The 24,731-nt window shown below is 37.0% G+C and overlaps 1 protein-coding gene across 1 annotated transcript in view; it reads left to right on the top strand.

Moving 5' to 3' along the window:
- The window catches only part of MYH10 (myosin heavy chain 10), a 137,706-nt gene that overhangs the window by 41,158 nt on the left and 71,817 nt on the right, over nt 1–24,731 (top strand). The window contains exons 5-6 of the mRNA XM_045570234.1: nt 3,406–3,508; nt 11,241–11,333. Coding sequence (XP_045426190.1) covers nt 3,406–3,508; nt 11,241–11,333 — 196 coding nt within the window. The remainder of the gene's footprint in view (nt 1–3,405; nt 3,509–11,240; nt 11,334–24,731) is intronic.

Here is a 24,731-nt window from a genome sequence, read left to right as displayed (position 1 = left end):
AAGCAGAGAAGAAATGCTTTAAGGACACATTGCAGCATTTCCAATGAAAGGGGTTAACTGGGAAACTGCAGAGGCAAACCAAGTTGAAAAGTAACAGTCACAACTATGTGTGAGACAAGTCATCATCAGTCTAAATGAGAGGCTCATTTCTTAGCATAATAAAAAATTATCTGTTTGTATCAGGTACAGTACCTTGCACCTGTAATCCTAGCTACTTGGGAGGCTGAGATGGGAGGATCATTTGAGGCCAGGAGTTCAAGACCAACCTGGGCAACGTTGTGAGACTCATCTCTATAAAAAATGAAAAAAATTAGCTGGGCGTGGTGGTACGTGCCTGTAGCTACTTGGGAGGCTGAGGCGGGAGGATTGCTTGAGCCCAAAAATTCAAGGTCACAGTGAGCTATGATCACGCCATTGCACTCCAGCCTGGGTGACAGAGTGGGACCCTGTCTCTTAAAACAAAAAATTATTTGTTGAAACCAACAACCAATATTATGATTAGCATTGAAACACAATTTTGAATAAAGAACAAAACAGAGAAACCACTCATAACTATTAGGAAATGACACTCGAATAAAATCTGGATTTTTTTTTTACCCGACCTCCAGAGTCCGTGGCATTCACCCCCTTCCTACTTCATCAGTGTCTCCTGCTGCTCCCTGCCTTGATCTTTATATCAAATCTAGCAACTGGCCGTCAGTTCCTGGAATATACCAAGCTCTTTTCTGCTTTGGGGCCTTGGCATTTGCCTTTCCATCTGCCTGAACACTCTTCACTTGCTAGTTCTTGCTCATCTTTCAGGAGGCTTTTCCTTGACCATCATATCTAGAAGAGGTTGTCCTTTCTTCTTCTCTGACTTTTCCTTATAGTGTCTTTATTTCCTTTGTAGCATTCCTCATGTCCTTGTAATCATCCTGTTTTTCTCTGTTTATTTTATGTCTCTTCTTTAAACTTGAGTTCCACAAGGACATGGACTGTATTCACAGCTGTATCCCAAGCACTTAGAGGAGTGCCTGACACGTAGAAGTTGATTTGTAAATATTTATTGAATGGATGAACGAATGAAACACCACTTCTTTATCTGTGAAACAATGGTAGCCAGGTAGAAAATATAATGGTGATGAAAAGACATTAATGACAGAAGTAAAAAATATAAAAAGAGCCTAGGAATGAGCTTAACAAAAACTGTGCGGGGCCTATATTCATTCATTTGTTGGGCAGTGTATATCCAGCACCTACTGTGCTAGGTACTGTGATTTCAAAGATGCATAAGGCAAACATGGTCCTTGCATTTTTTAAACTTAGAAAAATAGAAAATTTACCCAAGTGACCCAGGCATGAAGACATCACTTCTAAAAATAGCACGTATACTGTGCTATTTAACTCAAAACTCCTCCTGTTGTTTATTTGGGAGGCAGGGAGATGGGGCAGGGATAGCAGAACAAATTATTTGAAGTTTATCTAAAAAAACAATAATCAGTCAACTTGATTTCTATTTTTTTCTTTTTTTTAAAGAAGAACAGCGGTGGGTGCTCTGGTTAGTCATATTTCAGAACCACTTCACTATGGCACTGGCTTTGAAATAAGCCACATGCATAGGAATTAAGAATAAGATAAAAACATTTCACATGGCTAGAGAATAAATGTCTTTGTCAACCATTAATATTGGCATGTGGGTCAAATCATCTGGGGAAAAAATTAGATTAAATCCTTACCTCAAACCATAAATTTTTTTTCAGATTGATTGAAGATTTAACTATAAAAAGTGATACCATCAAAGTACTAGAAGACAATACAGATGGATTTAATAATACAGATGATATAAAAGTGAGAGTATAGATGGATATAATCTTGGTGCAGGAAAGGCCTTTTGAAGTAAGAACAGCAGGCATAAAACTTAAAACAAAAGTTTGGTAGATTTGAGTGCCTAAGATTCAAAAACTTCTCGATGACAGACAAAGAAGGAGACTGTTTCTCAAAAAAAAGAAGGGGGGGACTATTTTAACATAATACTAGGGGTGGTTAATAAGCTTATTATATAAAATATTCTTTTAAACCAATAAGTGGGTTATATCTAGAGTCATCAAATCTTACAACTAGGAAGGGTCTAATCCAATGCCTATATGTTATAGATTGGGATACTGAGGCTCAGACAAGAAAATTCCCTTACTCAAGGCCAGATAGCTGGTCAGTAGGATTGCTTTGCCCAACCCTTCCTATAGTCGAGATTGTAGTTATCTGGGTGCAGAGAGTTAATAAGATAATGCAGCTAGTAAGCATATAGAAAAGTTTTAAGTTGTGGACAGTTCGAATAGCATAGCTCTAAGTATAATTCCAAGAAAGGGTTAGGGTTTGTTAGAAAAATTAGATTTTCAAGCCTTAGATAAAATGCTTAGAATATTATTAGCTGGCAATGTATATATAATAACATTTTTGAGTTTCTAGTTTTTTAATAAAAATTAATCAAATTAGATATTAAAATTTTTATTATAATCTGATTTGTTTTGATCATGTTGTAGGGAACCTTTAAGTATTTGAGTAGAGAGACCATAATTCATGGATCACTATGTGCCTAGTAGGAGCTTATCTGAATTTCAAGCTTAGTACTGAGTAGAAATGAAAAGTAACTTTTGAAATGTGCCAGCCTTGTTTGTAAAAATGAATCATTTAAAGTGGTGGCATTTGTCCACATTGACAACAAAATTCATAGTATTCATTCATTTTGACAACAAATTATGTGCTGCCTATGCGTCAACACTGGGCAAGGTTACATGGACTAAAACGAAACAAACACAAGTAAACAAACACATGAGGCCTTAGTCCTTAGTGTCAGGGAGCTCCGTGTTTGTGGCCTGCAAATGGTGGGAAGATCTTAAAGTGTATACAAGGGTACAAGCTTGGTACAAAGGAGGGAATCGTTAGCCTGTTTTGAAGGATCATCTGAGAAGGCTTGCAGGGGATTTGCAGATGAATATCAGTAACCAGAGGGCATCCCAGAGTTCTTTTGGCTCCTTCAGATTGAATCTTCATAATTTAATTGCTTTAGGAATTCTCTGTTTGCAGTGTTGGATGTGTTTCTGGAACTGAGTAGTTTCTTCATGAACATTCTAATAAATTTCATTTCTGGCAGAATCCCTCTATCCCCCAAAGGAAAAAAAAGTATTGTTAATATTTTCCTGTGGCCTTTTACTGGCATCTACCAAGAAATATTTGGATTTATTTGATACTTCTTTTTAAAAATTTTATTTTCTAACTACTACTGATAGTTATTTTTTTCTACCTAATCTCTTTTATTTTATTTTCTTTACTAATTCTTATGCCAAAACAATTTAATTTTATCTACTGTAATTTTGGAATGCCTGTCCTGTACTTTCATTAAAGCAACCTATGTTATATTTCTCTCAGGGGTGAATCAGGTGCTGGGAAGACGGAAAATACAAAGAAAGTCATTCAGTACCTTGCCCATGTTGCTTCTTCACATAAAGGAAGAAAGGACCATAATATTCCTGTAAGTTTTTGCTCTGTTGGTGTTTTTTAAATCTTAGTTTTATTCTTTTATAATTTCAGAAACAAAAATAAGGAAGCCAGTCTACTTCATGCACTGCTGTCATCGATAGCTCCCTTGTCTCCTTGCCAACCTGCCCACCCAGCAATGCCTTTTTCACTCAAGAGGAGCAGGGATACAGGAAATTGCTATTAAATAGGTTTTCTAACAGAGCAAACTGGAAATTGTGGTTGTGGCTTGAATCCTAATTTCTTGCAAACATTTGGTGAGATTTGTTAAAAGTTGTTTAGCAGTGCTTACTTATGAAGACTTCTTATTTTCCACCAAGAAAAAGATCCTCACATATTTTTAGCAGTTCTTTCTGAGCTTGCAGAGTTGCCTGCTGCTGCTGCCCCCAGCAGCTTGAGGGGAGGGTAGAGATAAGAGAAGAATGGATGATGGAAAAAGGGTAAGAACAGAATTATCAGTTATCCTTAACTTTTAGATATGCAGAAGTGGTAGTTGGTATAGCCTGAGAGAATGCCAGCCAAACCGGCTTCCACAGTTCTAACCTGCACATTTGCTTGGTGCTTTGGATGTGGCTTACTGCTAGGGACACCCAAACTTGCTAACATTTGCATTTATCTGTTTGTAATGAACAGCAGGAATCGCCCAAACCAGTGAAACACCAGGCAAGTGCTTTTCTTTATGCTTCTTAGTCTTGAGTGTTTGCACTAATTTCTGTCTTTAGATTGAATCTCTACTAGAAACAAATACCATTAGTCCTGAGTGAAATCTATTGTAAAAAATATTTAATTTTGAAAATTTATTGCTTAGGGCCTTATTCTTTCATGAGAAGCAGCATGCCGTTTTGCTTTAAGTTTGTTTTCTAGATAAATGTTAATATTTATTTGCTCTTTTATCATGACATTGAATTGCATGTTTATGAAGCCTATAAACTTATGGTTTCATAAGTCAAATACTAGGTGGAGTTATTTTAATACTTATTAAACACATGGAAACCTAGCTTTGTACCATACACTAAATTTTGAATTTGGAGCTGAAACTTTAAAAGTTATACCTTTTGGGTTAACAAATTTCTAATCTGTTAAAGTTTTATGGCATTGTATACTTTATGCCTTTATTTGTCTTCATCTAAAGGCCTCATTGTATTTAATATATAAAATAAGTTTAGAGTTTTCTTTCTGCTGGGCAAGTAATGGAGGAGTGTTAGTCTTCCTAATTATCAGTTGACTGCCTGTAGCTCTACAGAGCATAGCAATGAACAGACATGAAGCAGGGCATGACCTCAATTTCTTGCTACCTGGGAGGAGAGGAAGGGCAGAACTGAGTCCTTGGATAGAGTAGGATGTCTGTTCTTGGACTTAATCCTTTCTCTAGCATTGGAACGGTTTTGGTTTGTCTTCCACAAGCATAATGGTATAAAGCTAATATAAAGCAAGAAACAATAACATTGAGTTATGGAAATGATCTATTAATATAAAGAAATGATCGTAAGTATCTAAAGGATTTGTCATAGATGCTGAAATTTTCAGATATCTTTCTTAAAATCCCTAAAAATTGTCAGACACCAAAGATGTACTATATCTATGAAGGTTCTTTTGCTCCATTAGCTGCGGACGAGACCAGTAATACAAATTGGGAGAATTAATGAAATTTCCTATAGGACATTTCAAGCCTTCTTTACCAGTTAAAGAAGGAAAATCTGGACCAGAAACCAGCTTTTCTTTGTGCTTTAGAGGTACATGCTAAATGTACACACCAAATACATACCTGGGTCACTAGCAAAATAGTGTTAAGCAATTAATGTACAGATTTAGGTTTTCCGCATCCTCTGTGGAACACATAAATCATTATCGTTAACATTTTGTTTCGATGTCATTTTAAACTACAGAGTGGATCCCTGTTGTATGTGAGTAGCATGCCTACCCCTAGATTTTACTTTGGGTCAAATCACTCCTTGGAAAGCAAGTTCTCCCAAAGAAGGCAACAGCTTCTTTGGGCCATGCTTCCCTGTCATTGCTGATTTGCATGTCTTACTGCATGTATTCACTATGCACAAAATCTTCAGTGCTGCTTTTCCCAAGTTGATTTTAATAGTAGTCAAGTCAAATAGTAACTATAGTGATGTTTTTAGAAACATTAGAATAGTGGTTCTCAGTTTTTCTTCCCCAACACACCTGAGGAATATGAGATACTCAGTAGCATGGGAGAGAATGGTCACGCCCTGGGAAGGGTCCTATCACGAAATTACTTCTCCCTCTGCTGGGGTGACTCCTCACTGCATTTTGAGAATGATTGTCTTAAAGTTACAGTTACAATGTGAAAAATAATTTGCAAGGTTACAGTTTCTTTTGGTTGATTTTATACCACTGGTTTGTGATTTTACGTTGAACTTTATAGGCAAAAGTTGCTTAGGTTCCCAGGAACTATTTGTATATATCCAGCATTTTATCAGCAGATGATAGTATGAATTGTAAAAACAAAGGGAAGGTGTTTCTAGGCTCCTGATTTTGTAACTCTTTTATTTATTTGTTTATTTCCCCTTTGTTTTTTAGAAACAGCTTTTTGAGATATAATTCACATACCATACAATTTACCTGTTTAAAGCACAATTTAGTATTTTTTAGTATATTCACAGTTATGCAATTATCATCACAATCAATTTTAGAATATTTTTATTACTCCAAAAGAAACCCTATACCCATTAGCAGTCACCTCCCATTTCCCCCCAGCCCCAAGCAACCACTAATCTACTTTCTGACTCTATGAATTTGCCTATTTTGGACATGTCATATGAATGGAATCATGTAATGTGTGTCCTCTCTGACTGTTGTTCATTTAGCATAACGTTTTCAAGGTTCATCCACATTGCAGCATGTATTGGTGCACTGTTCCTTTTTATGGCCAAATACTATTCCATTATATTAAATATATCACATTTTATTTATGTGTTCATCAGTTGATGGACATATGGATTGTTTCTACTTTTTGGACATTAGAATTAATGCTGCTATGAACATTCATGTACAAGTAATTGTGAGGACACACATTTTCATTTCTCTCAGTGTATACCTAGAAGTGGAATTGCTGGGTCATATGGTAACTCTGTTTAGCATTTTGAGAAACTGCCAAACTTTTTTTTAAGACTGCACAATTTTACATTCCCACCACCAATAAGAGAAGGTTCCAATTTCTCCATATCCTTGCTGACACTTGGTATTATCTGTCTTTTTATTGTAGCCATCCTAGCAGTACGGTGTGGTTAGTCTTTTATGTTTACCTTTAAAACTTAATCTTCATTTTGAAAATATGAGCATATGTAAGTAAAGTCAATTTTCAAAATTAAAGTCACAATACATAAGAAGTAAATTTTAAATAAACGTTTACCTATGAATGTTTGGTGTACTTTTTATAACGAAATTAAAAGTCTCATTTGGCTTTATCCCATTAGTGTCCACCAGTCAATTGCAAGTACAGCTTCAGTGCCATCTTTCCACATGAGAGGTTGCTGTTAGAGACCCTCAAAGTATGGCACAGTGTTCATTGCCACTCCAGGACCCAACATGGTACAGTTTCAGAGCAGATTTGAAAATGACTGATTTCTAAAACTTGATCCATCCTCTAAGAATGATTCCTTAAGCCAGCCCACCTGCTTCCCTGCCTTTTCATGTTATCTCCAGGATGACTTTGTATCCTTCCTCAGCCTGGTCTAAACTTCCTTGAACCAAGACAAAAAGGTGATAGATAGCAAGTAGCAAGTACAGAAATTAGAGCCTGCCAGTTGAAATTAGTGTCTGGCTTTCAACATGTAATTGGCTACGGGCCGTCTACCTCTAACCTTCCTCTTGTGGTCAGTGAGACACTTGCAGCTTTGCCCTGCCCAGGCCTGCAAGGTGCAGCCTGATCCCAGCCCAAGTCCCCTTGCTGGCTGAACTGGAGTTTTGAAAGAGATGTGTATTTTGTTAGCCATTTAAAACTCATCCTATATCATATAGCAAGTGTGTATTATGCACTGTATAGTACACACAAGGATATAGTTTCCACCATGATTGGTAAACCTTTAAAGCATTATATAACTCCAAATACTTAGAACTTTAAGAATAATTTCAATAGCTAAATCTGCTTTTTTTACACATTCCCAAATACTGTTTCTTGTTTTCATATAGAGTAGAAACAAGGGACAATGCCTATCTAAGTCTAGCAGAAAAGTGAATAGTCACTGCCCCCTTATGGTTTATAAATGCCTTCATAATTTGATTGAGAGATATTAGTACCATTTATCTAATTATGAAATTATTCAACACAGAATTTATCACATTTCATCATAATTTCTTTTCTTTTTTTTTTTTGAGACAGAGTCTCGCTTTGTTGCCCGGGCTAGAGTGAGTGCCGTGGCATCATCCTAGCTCACAGCAACCTCAAACTCCTGGGCTTAAGTGATCCTACTGCCTCAGCCTCCCGAGTAGCTGGGACTACAGGCATGCGCCACCATGCCTGGCTAATTTTTTCTATATATATTCTTAGTTGTCCACATAATTTTTTTATTTCTATTTTTAGTAGAGACGGGGTCTCGCTCAGGCTAGTCTCGAATTCCTGACCTTGAACGATCCACCCGCCTCGGCCTCCCAGAGTGCTAGGATTACAGGCGTGAGCCACCGTGCCGGCCACATTTCATCATAATTTCTTAAGTCTATTTTGTATGTTTTATGATATTAACTTTGTGTCAAGTTATTTGGACTTCGTTTATGAGTTTTTGAGATCTTTATTTGTCTTTTTTTTTTTTTTTTTTTTTTTTTTGAGACAGAGTCTCGCTTTGTTGCCTGGGCTAGAGTGAGTGCCGTGGCATCATCCTAGCTCACAGCAACCTCAAATTCCTGGGCTTAAGCGATCCTACTGCCTCGGCCTCCCGAGTAGCTGGGACTACAGGCATGCGCCACCGTGCCCGGCTAATTTTTTCTATATATATTTTTAGTGGCCAGATAATTTCTTTCTATTTTTAGTAGAGACGGGGGTCTTGCTCTTGCTCAGGCTGGTCTCGAACTCCTAACCTTGAGCGATCCACCTGCTTCGGCCTCCCAGAGTGCTAGGATTATAGGCGTGAGCCACTGTGCCCGGCCAAGATCTTTATTTGGTCTCACTGATGTCACAAATCCACTAGGAGAAGTAATGTCATGACACTGTTAGTGTAGTAGAACCAACAGCAGGGACAGAGAAATACCCGAGCCTACAATTATGATGTGACTGTGAGGGCCCTTACCTCAAATCTTATTGCTGCCTTTGGCCCACCACTATTCCCTCCCAAACACTACCAGAATGTTTCAGGACCTCTGATTTTACATTCATTCAGCAAATATTTGCAGAATCTCTTTGGAACTGATAATGACTGATCTAAGTGCAGTGGTACAGCCCGTACAGATCTAACTCCACAGGTTATTTTAAGCCAACACAAAGAAGAATAGAATTAGTAGATAACACACACACTCACTAAGAGAAAAAGAAAAGAATCAACAGAAATCTTGAGCCAAAGAATCCATGTAGCCATGTCTAGTAGAATGTCTAGAAATACTAAAATAGGATATGCATCACTTGCTTTATCTCCAAGTTAGGGAAACACTTTAAAGATAGATTATGAAAGTCTTTTTATTATGATTTGACAGGATAGTGTATAATTTTAAGGAATCCATATTTTAATACCTCGATCAAACAGAAGCTGGTTAGAGTAAAGGTAATGCCCCACTTACCAGAATGTCAGTGTTTTTATGATAGTTTCTACATTCTGATTATACAAGTTGAATTAGGCAAAGCAATAACAACAACAGAAACCGAGCTTAGAGGCCCAAATAATTGACCCAAAGCCAACACACCAGGGTACTGCAAAATTTTAGTCATAGGTATGCTGTTGGAAATGACCACAGACCTTGAGAAAAAAGGCAGTCGATTTTATCACAGAATGATAACTGACATTCTTAATGATAGCTGTCAGTCATCAAAATTGGTTCAGGATACCATGTTTGAGAAAGTTTGGCAGTGTATAATGTTTTAGAAAGATTTACATCAAAAATAGTCTGGTAAGTGCTTTGAAGTCAACAAATAGGAAGATTCTCCATATAGGGAGAAAATTATCTAATGCCAAGAAAGTGAAGTGATACTGTGTAATGACATTCACATACTTTAAAATTATTGACAAGACCAGTTCTTGACAGTTTCAGTTGATCACAATTATAGATTGTAGTCAAGACCTTTTGGCCGGGCGCGGTGGCTCACGCCTGTAATCCTAGCTCTGGGAGGCCGAGGCGGGTGGATCGCTCGAGGTCAGGAGTTCGAGACCAGCCTGAGCAAGAGTGAGACCCCGTCTCTACTAAAAATAGAAAGAAATTATCTGGCCAACTAAAAATATATATACAAAAAAATTAGCTGGGCATGGTGGCTCATGCCTGTAGTCCCAGCTACTCGGGAGGCTGAGGCAGTAGGATCGCTTAAGCCCAGGAGTCTGAGGTTGCTGTGAGCTAGGCTGATGCCACGGCACTCACTCTAGCCCGGGCAACAAAGTGAGACTCTGTCTCAAAAAAAAAAAAAAGACCTTTGAAAATGTGGCCGATCCAGATAAATGGTTTAGCGAGAAGTATCAGGAGAATGTCCCCTTCCTATGTGATGTGCCTCAGAAACACTTCTCACCCTTGCAGCTGAGTGACAGAGCCTAAACCAGGGTTGGATGGTTGGATGCCAAAACTGTATGTATGGCATATATTGTTTTTGATTTTGGATTTGATGGTGGTGTAATGCATCACTTAACAAATGGGCACTAATTTAAAAATCTTAAGTAAGGTTCTTTATATTCTTTTGTTTGCTTAGAGAATTTAGTTAGTTTTAGGTCTAGAATACTATGGGTATTTTAAAATACAGAGGAAAGATTTGTGTTTGGAAAAAGCAGATTTATGTAAGTCATAAAATATAATTCTGAACTTACATTCAGAAACGCATCACTTTCTAGTGCTTCTCATGGCCAGAAATGACATCATGCTTTCTCATACAGCTTTCTATTGTGTTTCATGATTAAAGCACATATTAATATACTTACATCTGTTGTTTGTAAAATCTGTTTTATAGCAAATTGCATATAAAGACAGACACCTGACTAAAACATGCTTTATACCAAGTACTCTATCTTTAGCCTTTTAAATCTGAGCAAGTCAGTAGCATCACCGTCTTTACCATCCTCTGAAAGTGGAGGTAAGGACATTGCCCTGTAAGGAGATTGAGATTTTATGTGAAACCCCTAGGAAAAATGGAAAGTCTTATACCAGTGCAGTGATAATTGTTCAATTTGCTACCTTAAATCTTTGAAACAAGGCGGTGTTAAACAAGTATTAATATGTTCTTAATTGAAGTGTTATGCTAAATTTCATTTCATGAAATCAGTTGGTTTATTTTCAAAATTCTTTGCCTAATTTTTGTGCCCTGTGTTTATCTTCTCTGTTCAGTGTGACATTTTCTTCTTCTTGTGATCACTCTATAGGTGCTAATTTTTGCCTTTAGCAGAGCTCATTATCATAAGTAGGAATAAGAAGCCAACAGGAGTGCTGGATGCAGACAGGAGGAAAGGACTGAGGAATAGAGGCAGTGTCTTTTTTTTCTTTTTCCCTGAGGTCTTGAGTAGAGACATTGGATTAACATATGTCTGCTTTTATTTGTGTGTGTGTGCGTGTACGTGTGTATGTGTAATGTCTTCTAGGGGGAACTTGAACGGCAGCTTTTGCAAGCAAATCCAATTCTGGAATCATTTGGAAATGCGAAGACTGTGAAAAATGACAACTCATCTCGTTTTGTAAGTTTAAAAGCATCAGGAACTTTTTAATTCCTCAGATTTCTAGTTGAGTGTCTACTATGCTTAAGCAAATGAATTACTTTTCTTCCCAGATTTTAAGGAGAGGATAATAGATGTAGTACAGAACAGTGCTGTTCTATAGAAATATGTCACATGTAATTTAAAATTTTCTAGTAGCTACATTAAAAAAAAAGTAATGTGAAAGTTATTATAATCATATTTTATTATATAGGGTTGAATAATTATGTGTGTTTTATAGATATATAATTACATAACCTCTCTGAGCTTATTCTTCATGTTTCACTGGGGATGATAATATAGAGATAAAATGATATGCATGTTGAGTACTTAGCTCAGCACTGGGCATAATAAACATTCAACACATGAAGTTGGCATTAGATGTAGCTAGTGAATTGACCTTTCCATATCTTTTTAATTTATTTTTATTTGATTTATTTTATTTGATTCTTTTTATTTATTTATTTTTTTTTTTAGAGAAGGGATCTTCGTCTGTCACCCAGGCTGGAGTGTAGTGGCATGATCATAGGTCACTGCAGCCTCGAAGTCCTAGGCTGAAGTGATCCTCCCATGTCAGCCTCCCCAGTAGCATGGCCACCATGCCTGGCTTTTTTTTTTTTTTTTTTTTTTTGTAGAGATGGAATCTCACTATCTTGCTCAGGCTGATCTTAAACTCCTGGCCTCAAGGAATCCTCCCGCCTCAGCCTCCTATATTGCTGTGATTATAGGCATGAGCCATGGCACCTGGCCCTCACCTTTTCATATCTTACTGTTTCTGTAGGATTGAGTCTTCAGAATAATTTGTCACTACTATCACTTCTCTTTAAAAATTCTTCTTAGCTGTTCAACTATTCTAATTCCTTAAAAGCCTTACTTCCCGCCTCAGTTTGACTAGCTGTCACAGTTTGCCTGAGGATATTGCCCTAAGTGATAGCCAGCTCAGTGTCATTTCAAGGACACCGCCCTACCCCACTTGAGCTGCTGAGCACAGCACTGTAATGGCAAATCATCTCTAAACCCATATTCAACAAAATGGGCTCTTCTTCCGTAAGTCTTCTGCCCGGGGTGATAGTCATCAAGTTTCAATATCCCTTTCCATGGTCAGATTGGAGAAAGACTTCATTGTTCAATTATTTCTACTTAAGTAGTTCAAATTAATTCTGTTTTTTTCTCCTCTGAAGTATTGGTAAAAGTCAAGAAGTCCAGAATAAAAGAGACTTTAATTCTAACAGTTCTTTGACAGATAATTTTGGGGAATCTGATATTATTGTGACATACTTTTTTAAATTGAGAATGTAAAGTCAGGGTCTGCATGTTAATTTTCTGATGGCATGGTTTCTGTGATTAGTGGAAGGGACCAGATTCAAGGTCACAGAAGACCCAGTAAATGCAAGGGTATCCAGAAAACCATCTGTTTTAGTTTGCTAGGGCTACCATAAAATAGTACTGCAGACTGGGTGGCTTAAACAATGTAATGTATTTTCCCAAAATTCTGGAGGCTAGAAGTCTCAGATCAAGGTGTTGGCAGGGTTGGTTTCTTCTGAGGCTTCTCTTCTTGGCTTGCTGAAGGCCATCTTCTCCCTTAGTCTTCACATGGTCTTCCCCCTGGGTGTGTCTGTGTCCTCATCTCCTATTCTTAAAAGGACACCAGTTATATTGAAGTAGGGCCCACCTTAATGACCTCCTTTTAACTTACTTACCTCTTTAAAGAACCTGTCTCCAAATACAGTCGCATCCTGAGATACTGGGGATTAGGACTTCAATGTACAAATTTGGGGGGGAGGTGCACATTTCAGCCCATAACACCCTGAGAGGTGGTTTAAATGCAAGCGGCTTTCCAGGTTATGTAAGAAATAGGGATCTATTTGCGTGGAATATTGTTTATTCCTAGTAAGATAAAATTTGAAGGTTCCCTTAATCCAGGTTCATTTAGTAATTATTTTAGCTTTTTATGTACAAAGTGGGATAACAAATATGCCTGTGTCAATAGGAAGCAGGCCTGTGACTTTTGGATTTATAGGAGATTTGACGAAACTGACTACTTTAGCGCTTCTGCCATTGCCCTGGATCACCCCCACTGAGCCTGAGCCACGATGAAATCTTAACTTCCCCCTCCTGGAAAGCCCTGTGTTTAGTGGCTGTATCACGGGATAGAGGACACAGTGAGCTTCCACCTTTGGTATGCGAGTCTCCAGGAAGGCTTTCAAGGACGACTTCATGGAAAATCCTTTATTTTACCACATAAATCAAGCTACCAGTCTGTTCTGATTCCTTTCCCCCCAAACTGCACTGTAAATTTGGGGAAAACAGTTTTGTGCCCAGTTGTCTCATTTTTGCCTAGAAAAGATAAACTGCTACGAAGCCACCATTTATTTCCTTTGGGAAAGAATGTAGGGATTCTGTTACTGAATGGTAAGAATTTATCTACCTGCCAGGTTGTTTCCACTTGTTAATTTTGTATTTGGGACAGATATAAGTATAATGCTGTCTTAGTTTCAATTGCAACATAGCAAATGACCCTAAAACCTAGAGGCCTAAAACATTTATTACATCATAGTTTCCGTGTGTTGGAAATTCAGTAGCAGCTTAGCTGGGTGGTTCTGGTTCAGGGTCACTCATGAGGTGGTCATTCAGATGCTGGCCAGAGTTGCAGTCATCTCAAGGCCTGACTGAGGCAGGAGGATCTTCCAAGCTCACTCAGGTAGCTTTTGGCTGGAGACGCCCATTCCACACCTTATAGGCCTATCCGTAGGGCTATTTGAATGTCCTCATGACATGCAGCTGGCTTTCCCCAGAGCAAGCAATCCAAGAGAGAACAAGACAGAAGCCACACAGTGTCTTTTGTGACCCTGTCTTAGAAGTCACATACCATCCCTCTGTTGTGAGAGGGGACTGTGCCAGAGTGTAGATGCCAGCAGTGGGGTCACTGAGGCCATCCTGGAGGCGGCCATGAATCCTTAGTGGGCTTTCCACCACTGGCACGCATAGGGCTTTAACCTGTAATTGCTGTTACTCTAGATCAGTGGGTATTAATTAACTGAGGGCTCCCCAGAGGATGTTGGCAGTGTCTGGAGACGTTTTTGTTTGTTCATCTGAGGGTCTGGGTAGTGGGGTGCTGCTCAACATCCTGCAGTGCACAGGGAAGTCCCCCACAATGAAGGATTATCCAGCCCAAAATATCAGTTACGGAGAGATTAAGAAACCCAGCTCTAGATTGTTCCTTCAAATTATTGTCTAAGGTAATCACTTTCTGAAATTTATTTGCAAAATTGTATATGAGTCTTCTTAATGTCTGTGATTTACACATCCTCTTCCAAAAGTTGATATAAATAGTTCTGATAGGAAACTGTTCTGCAGGTAGGAAGAATTTCTTAGATTGTTTTTTATTCACCTTGAAGCAGCTCATAGGAAAGGAGCAAGAATCAGCCATCTAATCTAGATGTTCAACAAACCCTATTCAGCTGAGGTACCATCTGCCAACGTGCTTGCCACTACTATGTAGTAACCTTTAAATGTACTCAGTCTAATATATTAAGAGCTGATCTTTTTTTCAATAGGAAAAGGATTTTTTATTAAGGCAATGCATAGACATAGCTATTCATTCAACCAAGAAACAAAGGTATCTTTAGATTTGTGGCTTTGGGCTTTAATTCTTAAAAAAATCAACTTTTATTGATATGTATAGTGTTTTTTAAGAAATTATTTAGTAGCTATCTGCTATTATTATTATATAAGGTGTTAACTACACAGTATTAATACAAGTAGTTGGTCCTAGTAGCTCCATAGAAAATAATTAAGTAATTAGTTCCACTGATTGAATAATGTTCAGTTAAAATATCCCTTTTGTATTTCTCCGTAGATGTTGCCAACACTTTGGTTCTTGAAGGTTGAAAGTAACCAGTGTTGACTCATTTGACCGATTTTTGATTTGTTGTGCAGTTTAATTAATTATTAAGCACCTATTCTTTGGCAGGCAGTGTGCTGCTTAATTGAGACATCTATTTGGATGTTTAATAGATTTCTCAAATTTAACATTCCAAATAAAATTTTTTTTTCTTTCAATATTTGTTCCTTTATGTCTTATGTCAATAAATGGTACCATCAAATCACCTAGTGATTTGATGAAAACAAATCACTAAATGTGATTTCAAAATGAAAACAACAGCAAAAAATTAGGAAAATAAAATGCCTTGAAATCATCCTTGATTCAGCCTTTTTCTCATGGTCCATGTCCAGGCCAGCAGTGAATCCTGTTGGGTAAACATGCAGAAAGTGTTTCAAATCTGTCCACATTTCTCCTCCCCCTCCTCTCTCCCTAGTCTGTGTAAACCCTATCTGAGAAGGTTTCCTCTATTATTCTCCATCACAGTGTTCTATTTCCCTCATAGCACTTATCACAATCTGTGGCTAATTACTTTGCTTATTTGTTATCCTTTCTACTGGAATGTAAAATCTTTGACAGTAGGGACTTTGTCTGCCTTGTTCTCGTCTGTATCCTTAGTTCCTAGCACAGTGCGTCACACATGTAAGTACAAAGTACATAGCAGGCGTATCTGTGGAATTCATTTAGTTAAAATATGGTTGCCTACACAGCGCCAGACACTATTCTAGGCCCTGGAAATACTATATATCAGTGGCCAAAACTAAAGTCCCTAGTTTTGTAGAGGCCACCTTCATTTTGGTTTTAATTTTAATATGCCATTGAGGAATGGCATGCCATGTTGTGCAGTTGAGCTCAGGGAAGGTAGTGCATGTGCTAGATCCCCTGAGAAAACGCATGCCCAGTTTTAGAAGCATGGGTAGAGGACATGTAGGAGGCAGTGGCTCTGTGGACAGGCTGGGCCTTGAGTTGGGATTGGTGTCATACTGAGTAAAATGATGTTAAAAAATGAATTGTATATACAGTGAAATTTCATGCAGTCATTATTTATAAGCCACGTACTTACAGTGAAAATATTTGAAACTATAAACTCCATAAGCTTTAAAATCCATTTGGTTCCATTTCTTTGATCTAATATAGACGACTAATTTCCTGAAGAATATCTTTTCTTTCAAAGATACCAGCATATGGTTTGTATTAAAGGGATTCTTTAGGAGAGCATTACCCTTATGAAAATAATTGTTCACAGTTAGTCCAGTTCTCTGTTTATGGAGAAGTAAAATGCATTCCAGATGGAGGAGATTTATGTAAAATGAGTCTCTCATAATGAAACTTTAAAAACAGGGACTTCAATTTCAAAACGATTGTTTGGATCAGCAGATACATCTTCTTTTACAAAGTTTTAGTAAGAATCACTTTCTCTATTTGCCCAAATCCTTTTTTTCTTTTCTGTTTTTTTGCAAACTGGCTTAAGCCAGTGTGGCAATTCCCAACTATTATGTATCTTTTGGTAGATAACTATCCTCTAATAGTTAGAGCTAGGTAAAGGCTCTAGGTATCCTCCCCACAATTTGGCTACCGGAATATAACGAAAGCAAGTTGTAACTCTGCATCCTCAGAATTTTATCAGCAAGCAGGCACTAAAAATAGTTGTGTAAGTTGAACGCAGCCCAGTTCTGTCTGTTTAAGTACTCTGACCAAACCTTTCCCTGAAAGATTTACTGAGGCAAATGTGACAGTTAGGGACAGAATATGGCCTGCACCAGGCAGCCAGCATCTTCGAGAACACTGGCTGGATGCAGCCATTTAGAATCGAGTCTTAGGAGCATTCCCACCAGTACAGCCTCCTGGGCTTGCTAAAGTCTTAACGCCGATTTGCTTCACACCAGAGTGCAGAAGGTCTGCATATATCTCATCAGTCCATGTCTGTTAATGCCACTCATATTACCCCAGTAATTTCTGATATCCATTATACTAAATAACAAGGCCACTTAGCTCACATAAAACTCATTTTACTAATAACAAAGCTTCTGGTGTGCTCTGGAGATTAAGATAGCTAAAGCATTTAAGGTAGCCATCTGGCTGTTGGATTAAATGCTAGCTAATTACGTCTAGAATGGGTTTTCTCATTTAGGGCAAATAGCTGCCTCCAGAATGGAGATTAAAAACTCTACACATGCATAGCACCCCATCTATGCTGAAATGTTTTAAAGTAAATTACAGACCATGTAACAACTTTAGACACCAAATTGGGAAGAGGAAAATATTTTCAGAATATAAAACAAACCTGCATTGCCCCTGAATTAAGTTGCTAATAATTAATCTAGGTTCGGTTACTACAGATACATCGACACCACACCAGAAAAAGTTCCAAAAAATTCTGTGTCAATTAAGAACAAACAAAATTTTTGAAACTAATTTTATTTTCTTTATAGTATCAAAATATCATATGTATAAGTTGTCCCATTGCACATTTTGAATGAAATTCTTTGCAATTTATATTTTACATAGAAGGAGAGAGAATTCTAGTTTCTTTGCTGTTCAAAACTATTATATAAGAATGTGTAGTCTCAGTTCTTGGATTGGTACATAACATGCATATGGCATCAAAATGTATGACTATAATTAATACATGACATACTTGTCATGGTTTTGGTTTTTTTCCTTGTTTTTGTTTTTATTGGTGAAATTTTGATTGAATATTTTGAGTGCCATGATCTGACCTTTATGGAACTCAAATATGGAGTGGGCATTTTCAGCACAAATTTCTTCACATAATGTTTAAAAGATAGAGGACTTAAAAGTAAAACTCTTTACTTGTTACTTTCCAGTTTAGTCTAGATGTGTGTTTCAATAAAAATCTTGATTCTGAAAGAGTATTTATTATGTATTTGAGGAGAAAGCTTTTTAACTTATAGATTTTATTCCCTTCATTTGGCTTACCCCCAAGGAAGAAAGAAAAGTCGTCTTTGCTTTTCTGGCCAAGTGGCTGACTGTTTAACATCAAGTGATGTCATGTCCCATGGCCTACATCTTACTTGATTTGCCAGGATATCCAACATTAAGTGGAATATTTAAATCCTAGATCATTTGGGGATATTGAGTAAAGTATTTTTTTTTTCTTTTGGTCCTGAAATTTCACTTTGTCATGTTGTCAAAGTACTTGGCTATATCTTATGAAATACCTGAGCATGAATGTCATTTAGCTCACAGAGTTGATAATTTTCAATTTCATAAGGGTTTTTTGTTAAAGTGTTTTTTAAAGCAGAATAAATTCTAACACTTTGGCTTTTAAGCAAGATTTGTTATTTACTAAATATGTCCTTTGCAGTTTCTTTGGCATATGGTATCCTGCCTCCTCAAGGCACCGCAGGCCTCTGCAGCCCTGGCCCCTTCCTTCCTTGTTGTTCCTCATTGTATCCCCTTCTTTCCCGGCTCTTTGCCTGTCCCTTCTCATCTAACCAAAAGATATTTCTCTGCCACTCACTATAATGTCTAGAGCGACTGTGAACCCCAGTTTTGAAAAAGAAATTTGGCTAGGGAACTGATGAGGAAATAAGAGTGTTGCATGTTGGTGATTTTGCTTATGTATCCAAGTAAGTGACCACTTGTCTAAATTATTTGGAACATTTCTTTATAGGTCACCTGTTCAGAAGACCAAAACCTTAATTTTCTTCCATTTCTCCTTTGGATCTATTAAGAACTTCCTTTCCCAAAATGGATAATATTTAAGTTTAGATTTCAAAGTTATCTGAATAATAACTTTGTCTTATTGTTGAAATAAAGAATTTGTTTTGCTTGATGAAATTTGAACTTCTAATTTATCTGAGGTGGTAAAGAAAAAAAATAGGATATAGTATAGAGTCGAAAGCATGTTGATATATACTTAATAAAGGAGTTAAACATGTTGGTGAAAGTGGAAAGTTTGTATTACTGGATGTAATGAATTTAAGTGAAATATTGTCTTAAGAATTAGGTGATACCATATGATTTTGATAAATCTTTCTGCAGTATTAAAATGAGAAGTTTGCAATTATTTGCTTGGGCAGTTATGTTAGCAGTGTGTCCTTTGCAGCTTTGGAGTAATAGCGTTGCTTTTTGACTATTATCTCTTAAAATAGCATTTTTTTATTAACTCAATGAGGTATTGTATAGATAATATAGCTGTTTAAAATTTATAAAGAATTTTAACCCTCAGTATAACATCAGGACCCAATTTTAGTTTCTTTTAAAAATAATTCTAACTATTCATAAAAATTAATAGTTTTTAACTTAATTCTTTGTTGGGGTCTTCCAAGAACAAAGACAAAATTTATTTATTTTTCAAATAGAATAAAATTATTCTGTCTTGTAATGACCATATGGATCCACTGAACCATTGTATAAATCTAAGGTATTATTATGGAGTATTAGTGATTTGCTATTTTTTCATCATAAGAATTGGTTCATCATTACTCATCCTTTATTCCCAACTGTGTTAAAAAGAATAATGGAACTTCCTAGAAGGATGCTACAAAAACTATTGTATCATCCTTTAGTTTGCTTATTATATTGCCCAAAATACTGCATTTTATTTCAAATAGGTGTGAAAGAACACTATAGGCACCATCTTCGTAGTCTTCTTTTTTAGATTCCAGTGAATCTAGTTGAAAAGTCAGAAGTTTTCAATTTCTACCCATAATGTCAAAGAGAAGAAAACTGACGGAGGGAACCATTTCACAAATAGTAGACGAATCAGATGAATGCAAAGAGACAGATAACATGGTAGACTCTAAAGATAATGATGAAATCGATTCTGTAAGTGAAGTCTCAGGTTGAGTCTTCAGATGATAGTCTAGAATTTTCTCAAACTCAAAAATAATATTTATTTCTAAGGACAGAAAGGAAATATGGCATTAGCATCCAGTTAGTCATTCAGTAGGAAGGACTTCCTTACTCAGTATTTTGCAACAAGAATTTAGACTATCTATTTTGCTAAAAGGACATCTAACAGTTTCTTTAACCTTGTGGGATGTTTTTGTATCAAAATGTATCTGATAAGGTTACTAAGTAGACAAATGCTGAAGGCCGGTGTGTATATGAAAATTAATAAAAGAAATAGACGATGTGGAAATGAGAAAATTCATTGGATTCACCATTCTGATTGGTGCATGTAAATCTAAAAATGAAAATATTTCATAATTATGGAGCGAAATAGGTCTATCTCTCTGTCAAAGGTTTTAAATATTCCAGTTTTGCATTCTGACAATGCAAGGGCAACAATAAGTGAGAACTTATTGGCAGAAGAGAGAAAAGTGCCTATGAGTTGCTACTTTGATTAGATGTTCACTGAGAATATTGTATCTCTTGAAAGTACTGGATATAGTTTTCCTTACAATTTAGAAGTTGAAGTCAGATTGCAATGTGTCAGGGACTCCTACTCTTTGTAGTAGTTTCTTTTCTTCTTTTTAATTCTGTCACCTGGACTAGAGTGCAGTGATGTCATTGTAGCTCACCACAACCTCAAACTCCTGGGCTCAAGTGATCCTCTTGCCTCAGTTTCCCTGGTAGCTAGTACTACAGGCATGGATCACCATGCCCAGCTAGTTTTTTATTTTTTGTGGAGATGGGGTCTCATTGTTTCCCAGGTTGGTCTTAAACTTCTGACCTCAAGTGATCCTCCTGCCTTGGCCTCCCTGAGCCTGGGATTACAGGCATGAGCGCTGTAGTATTATAGTTTTTCTTTTTCAGGAGAACTAAAAAATAAATAAGCACAAAACCTCCCTTTAAATTACCATTTAGCTTGAAGCAACTGATGTATTAATACTTGATGAATTCTAAAACTGCTAGGCTCAAATGGCCCTATTTTTGTGAAGCCGTCTCTCTTCCTCCTTCCTCCGTGTCCCATACCACCTCCTGGCTATGTGTGGAAGCACACGTGCCACAGTGTTCTTCAGGTGTTGAAAAAGCACAGCTTTAGTGTTCTCCTTAAGTTTGAGGACTTTAGGCCTCTCAGTGCCATAATTGTATTATTTGTGTAAGGAGTTGTTTTGCGTGTGTAAAAGTAGTACTTACATAATGTCACAAGAGCCTGTCTCAAAAGGAAGGAAAATTTTTCTCCCACTTAAAAAAAAAAATCTGAACAAAACTTTATCTTCCCCCTCCAAAAAAAACTAAACAAACAAGCAAACAGAATGTCAGTTTTATTATATGACTCTTAATTAGCAGGTTCTCTATAAAAGAAGAATACTAAATGCTCACCACTGATAGTCAAGCAGCCTTGTAATGATGGATTTGCATGATGGTCTCCAATGGAACTGAAATTATTACCTCATGAAGTCTGGTGACATAAGATCAGCATCTAGCCAACAGGGCACTGCTGACTGACACCACCCTAACTTCCCAGAGATGTCCTGATTTCATATATTCTATTCTTTTGTCCACATACACTCAGTCATTTATGCCAGACTTATACCTAGAGTATTTTTGTTTTTACCATTTGTTGTGATAATTCATTCTGTAGAGTGTGCAGGTTTTTTATACATGACTGTGTAAGGCAGTAAGAGTCTTTGGTCACAAAATGCCTTTGCTGCTTATGGGACTTGTGCCTCTAACTCCCTCTTGAACACTTTGGGGCTTAGGGGCATCAGAAGCAGACCCTTCATAGATGCATATTTGGTATGATGATGGCATGGTGCTCCTTGACACATACGTGAGCGTACGTGAGATAAAACTTGCTCGTGTGAACTGGTCGGGCTTTGCTCCTCCTCAAGCAGGAAATCAGGGTTACTCAGGGGGATTTCCCCCATGTTCCCGCATATATTCTCTTTGCACCTTGTTTCGTGGCTAGGTTTGGGTTTTTAAAATGGGACAATTGGGTGAGCTCTTCATGAATGCTCATAATATTGAGCAAAAATATAATGGATTATTGATTTTGGGAAATTATCCCTTTTTTTCTTTTAAAAAATCAACTATTTAAGTATAATTTACAGAAAATAAAACGTAGTTCAGAAACTTCTGTGGTAGCATCCCCAAACTGACTACTCATTTTTTTCTAAGTTAAGTAAATATTTATACACTGAAAAAAAGAACACAGTGGACAGGGTGAGAAGGGCTCTAAAGTAGTGGATAAAAGAATGGGCAAGCTGCCTGGCGATGTAAGAAGAGTGTAAATCTAACAATTTCCACTTTAATAAGGAAAGCGTGTTTAATATAGTAAATATAAAGAATAGTTGTTGAAATATGTTTTTTAAATTGGCATTTATCTAGGAAGTCTTAAGATCTCTCCCTTGGTTGTTTTTCACATTTTTTGCATACAGCCAGACATGGCAGCACACACCCGTAGTCCCAGCTATTCACGACTCCGAGGCAGGAGGATTACTGAGCCCAGGAGGTTATGAATAGCCACTGCACTCTGGCCTGGCCAACATAGAGAGACCCTGTTTCTTAAAAAAATAATAATAAATTGACATACAATAAAATTTACCTTTTTTCAGTGTACAGAATGGATTTAGACAAATGTATAGATAGTGTAGCTTGCACCATGATCCAGAGATAGAATACTTTGATTACTCCAGAAGGTTTTCTTTTGTCTTTATGTAGTCAGTTCCCTCCTACCCCTACCCCTTGATAACACTGGTCTGTTTTCTGTCTGCAGTTTTCAGAAACTTCTCTGGAATGTCAAGTAAATGGAATCTTATAGTATGTAGTGTGTTACATTTAGCTGCTTTCACAGCAAAATGCTTTTTAGATCCATCTGTGTTGTTGGATTTATTCCTTTTATCTCTCACTAGTATTCCATTGTATGAATATACCACAATTTCTTTATCCATTCACTAGTTGATGGACATTTAGGTTTCCAGTTTGGGGTTATTAAGAATAAACTGACTATGTACATTCATATGCCAGTCTACATAGCATGAACACATGCTTTTTTCATTTCTCTTGGGTGAAGTCCTACCTAGGAGTAGGATTGTTGGGTCATATGGTAACTTTATGTTTAATTTTCTAAGAAACTGGGTATTTTCTGAAGTGCCTATACCATTTTCCATTCTCACCAGGGTCATATGAGCGTTCTAATTGTTCTATATCTTTGCTGGCCTTTCTTAAAAACTATAGCCATTCTAGCAAGTATGTAGTGGTATTTCATTGTGCCCTGTTTAATTTAGATTTCCCTAATAACTGATGATATTGTACATCTTTTCATATACTTATTGACCATTCACATATCTTCTTGGATGAAGTGTCTGCTCAAATCATTTACCCAATTTTCTTATTGGATTGTTTGTCTTACTGTTGAGTTGTAAGAGTTCTTTATATATTCTGAGAACAAGTTCTTTGTCACATACGTGTTTTGTAAATATTCTCTCCAAGTCTGTGATTTCTCTTTTTCATTTTCTTTACAGTGTCTTTTGAAGAACAAAAGTTTTAAATTTTGATAAAATCCAATTTGTCATTTTTAAATTTTATGGTTCATGCTTTTTACAGTCTATCTAAGAAATCCTTGCCTAATTTAAGGTCACAAAGAATTTCTCCTGTTTTCTTTGAAAAGTTTTGTGGTTTTAGCCCATACCTATTTTGAGTTAATTTTTGTATATGGTGCAAGGTAAGGGTCTAGGCTCTTTTTGTTTGTTTTGTTTTGTTTTGCATATTTTTCAAGCACCATTTGCTGAGTAGACTGTTCTTTCCCTATTAAATTACCTAGGCAGCTCTGTTGAAAATGAATTGACCTTACGTGCATGGCCTATTTCTGGACTCAATTCTGTTCCATTGATCTGTATCTCTATCATTCCACTGGTACCACACTGTCCTAATATCATTTATAGCTTACTCAAGTAGTGTGAGTCCCCCAGCTCTGGTCCTGTTTCTCAAAATTGTTGTGACTATTCTAAGTCCATTTCATTTCCCAATACATTTTAGAATCAGCTTGCCAGTTTCCTCAAAGGAAGCTCTTGAACCCCTTGACTATTCGTGTGATGAGTAGTATTACCAGTAGTGTGCTTACTAGTATCCGTCCTTCTTAGCAGTCCTAGAATAAACCGTTCTTGATCACTGTTCATGTTTCTGTTTTACAATGTGTTCAATTTGACCTTTTATACCTATATTTATAGGTAAGATGTAACCACATTTGCTTTTATTTTGCTTTCCCCTTTTTGTGCTATCTTTGCCAGTTTGCGTACTCAGTGTTATAACTTTATAAAATAAATGATGAAATAATCACAATTTTTTCTTTCCTTAAAGCAGTTATATAGTAAGGGAATCAAATGTTCCTTAGAAATTTATTTTTTATTTATTTATTTTTTGAGACAGAGTCTCACTCTGTCACCTGGGCTAGAGTGCCATGGTATCAGCCTAGTTCACTGCAACCTCAAACTCAACTCAGGCGATCCTCCTGCCTCAGCCTCCCGAGTAGCTGGGACTACAGGCATGCACTACCACACCTGGCTAATTTTTACTATTTTTAGTAGAGACAGGGTCTCGCTCTTGCTCAGGCTGGTCTCAAGATCCTGAGCTCAAGTGAT

Source organism: Lemur catta, chromosome 15, assembly GCF_020740605.2.
Source record: "Lemur catta isolate mLemCat1 chromosome 15, mLemCat1.pri, whole genome shotgun sequence".
In the NCBI taxonomy this organism is placed as follows: Eukaryota; Metazoa; Chordata; class Mammalia; order Primates; family Lemuridae; genus Lemur; species Lemur catta.
The sequence above is the reverse complement of the archived record's forward strand: the minus strand, read 5'-3'. Positions and strand labels throughout refer to the sequence as shown.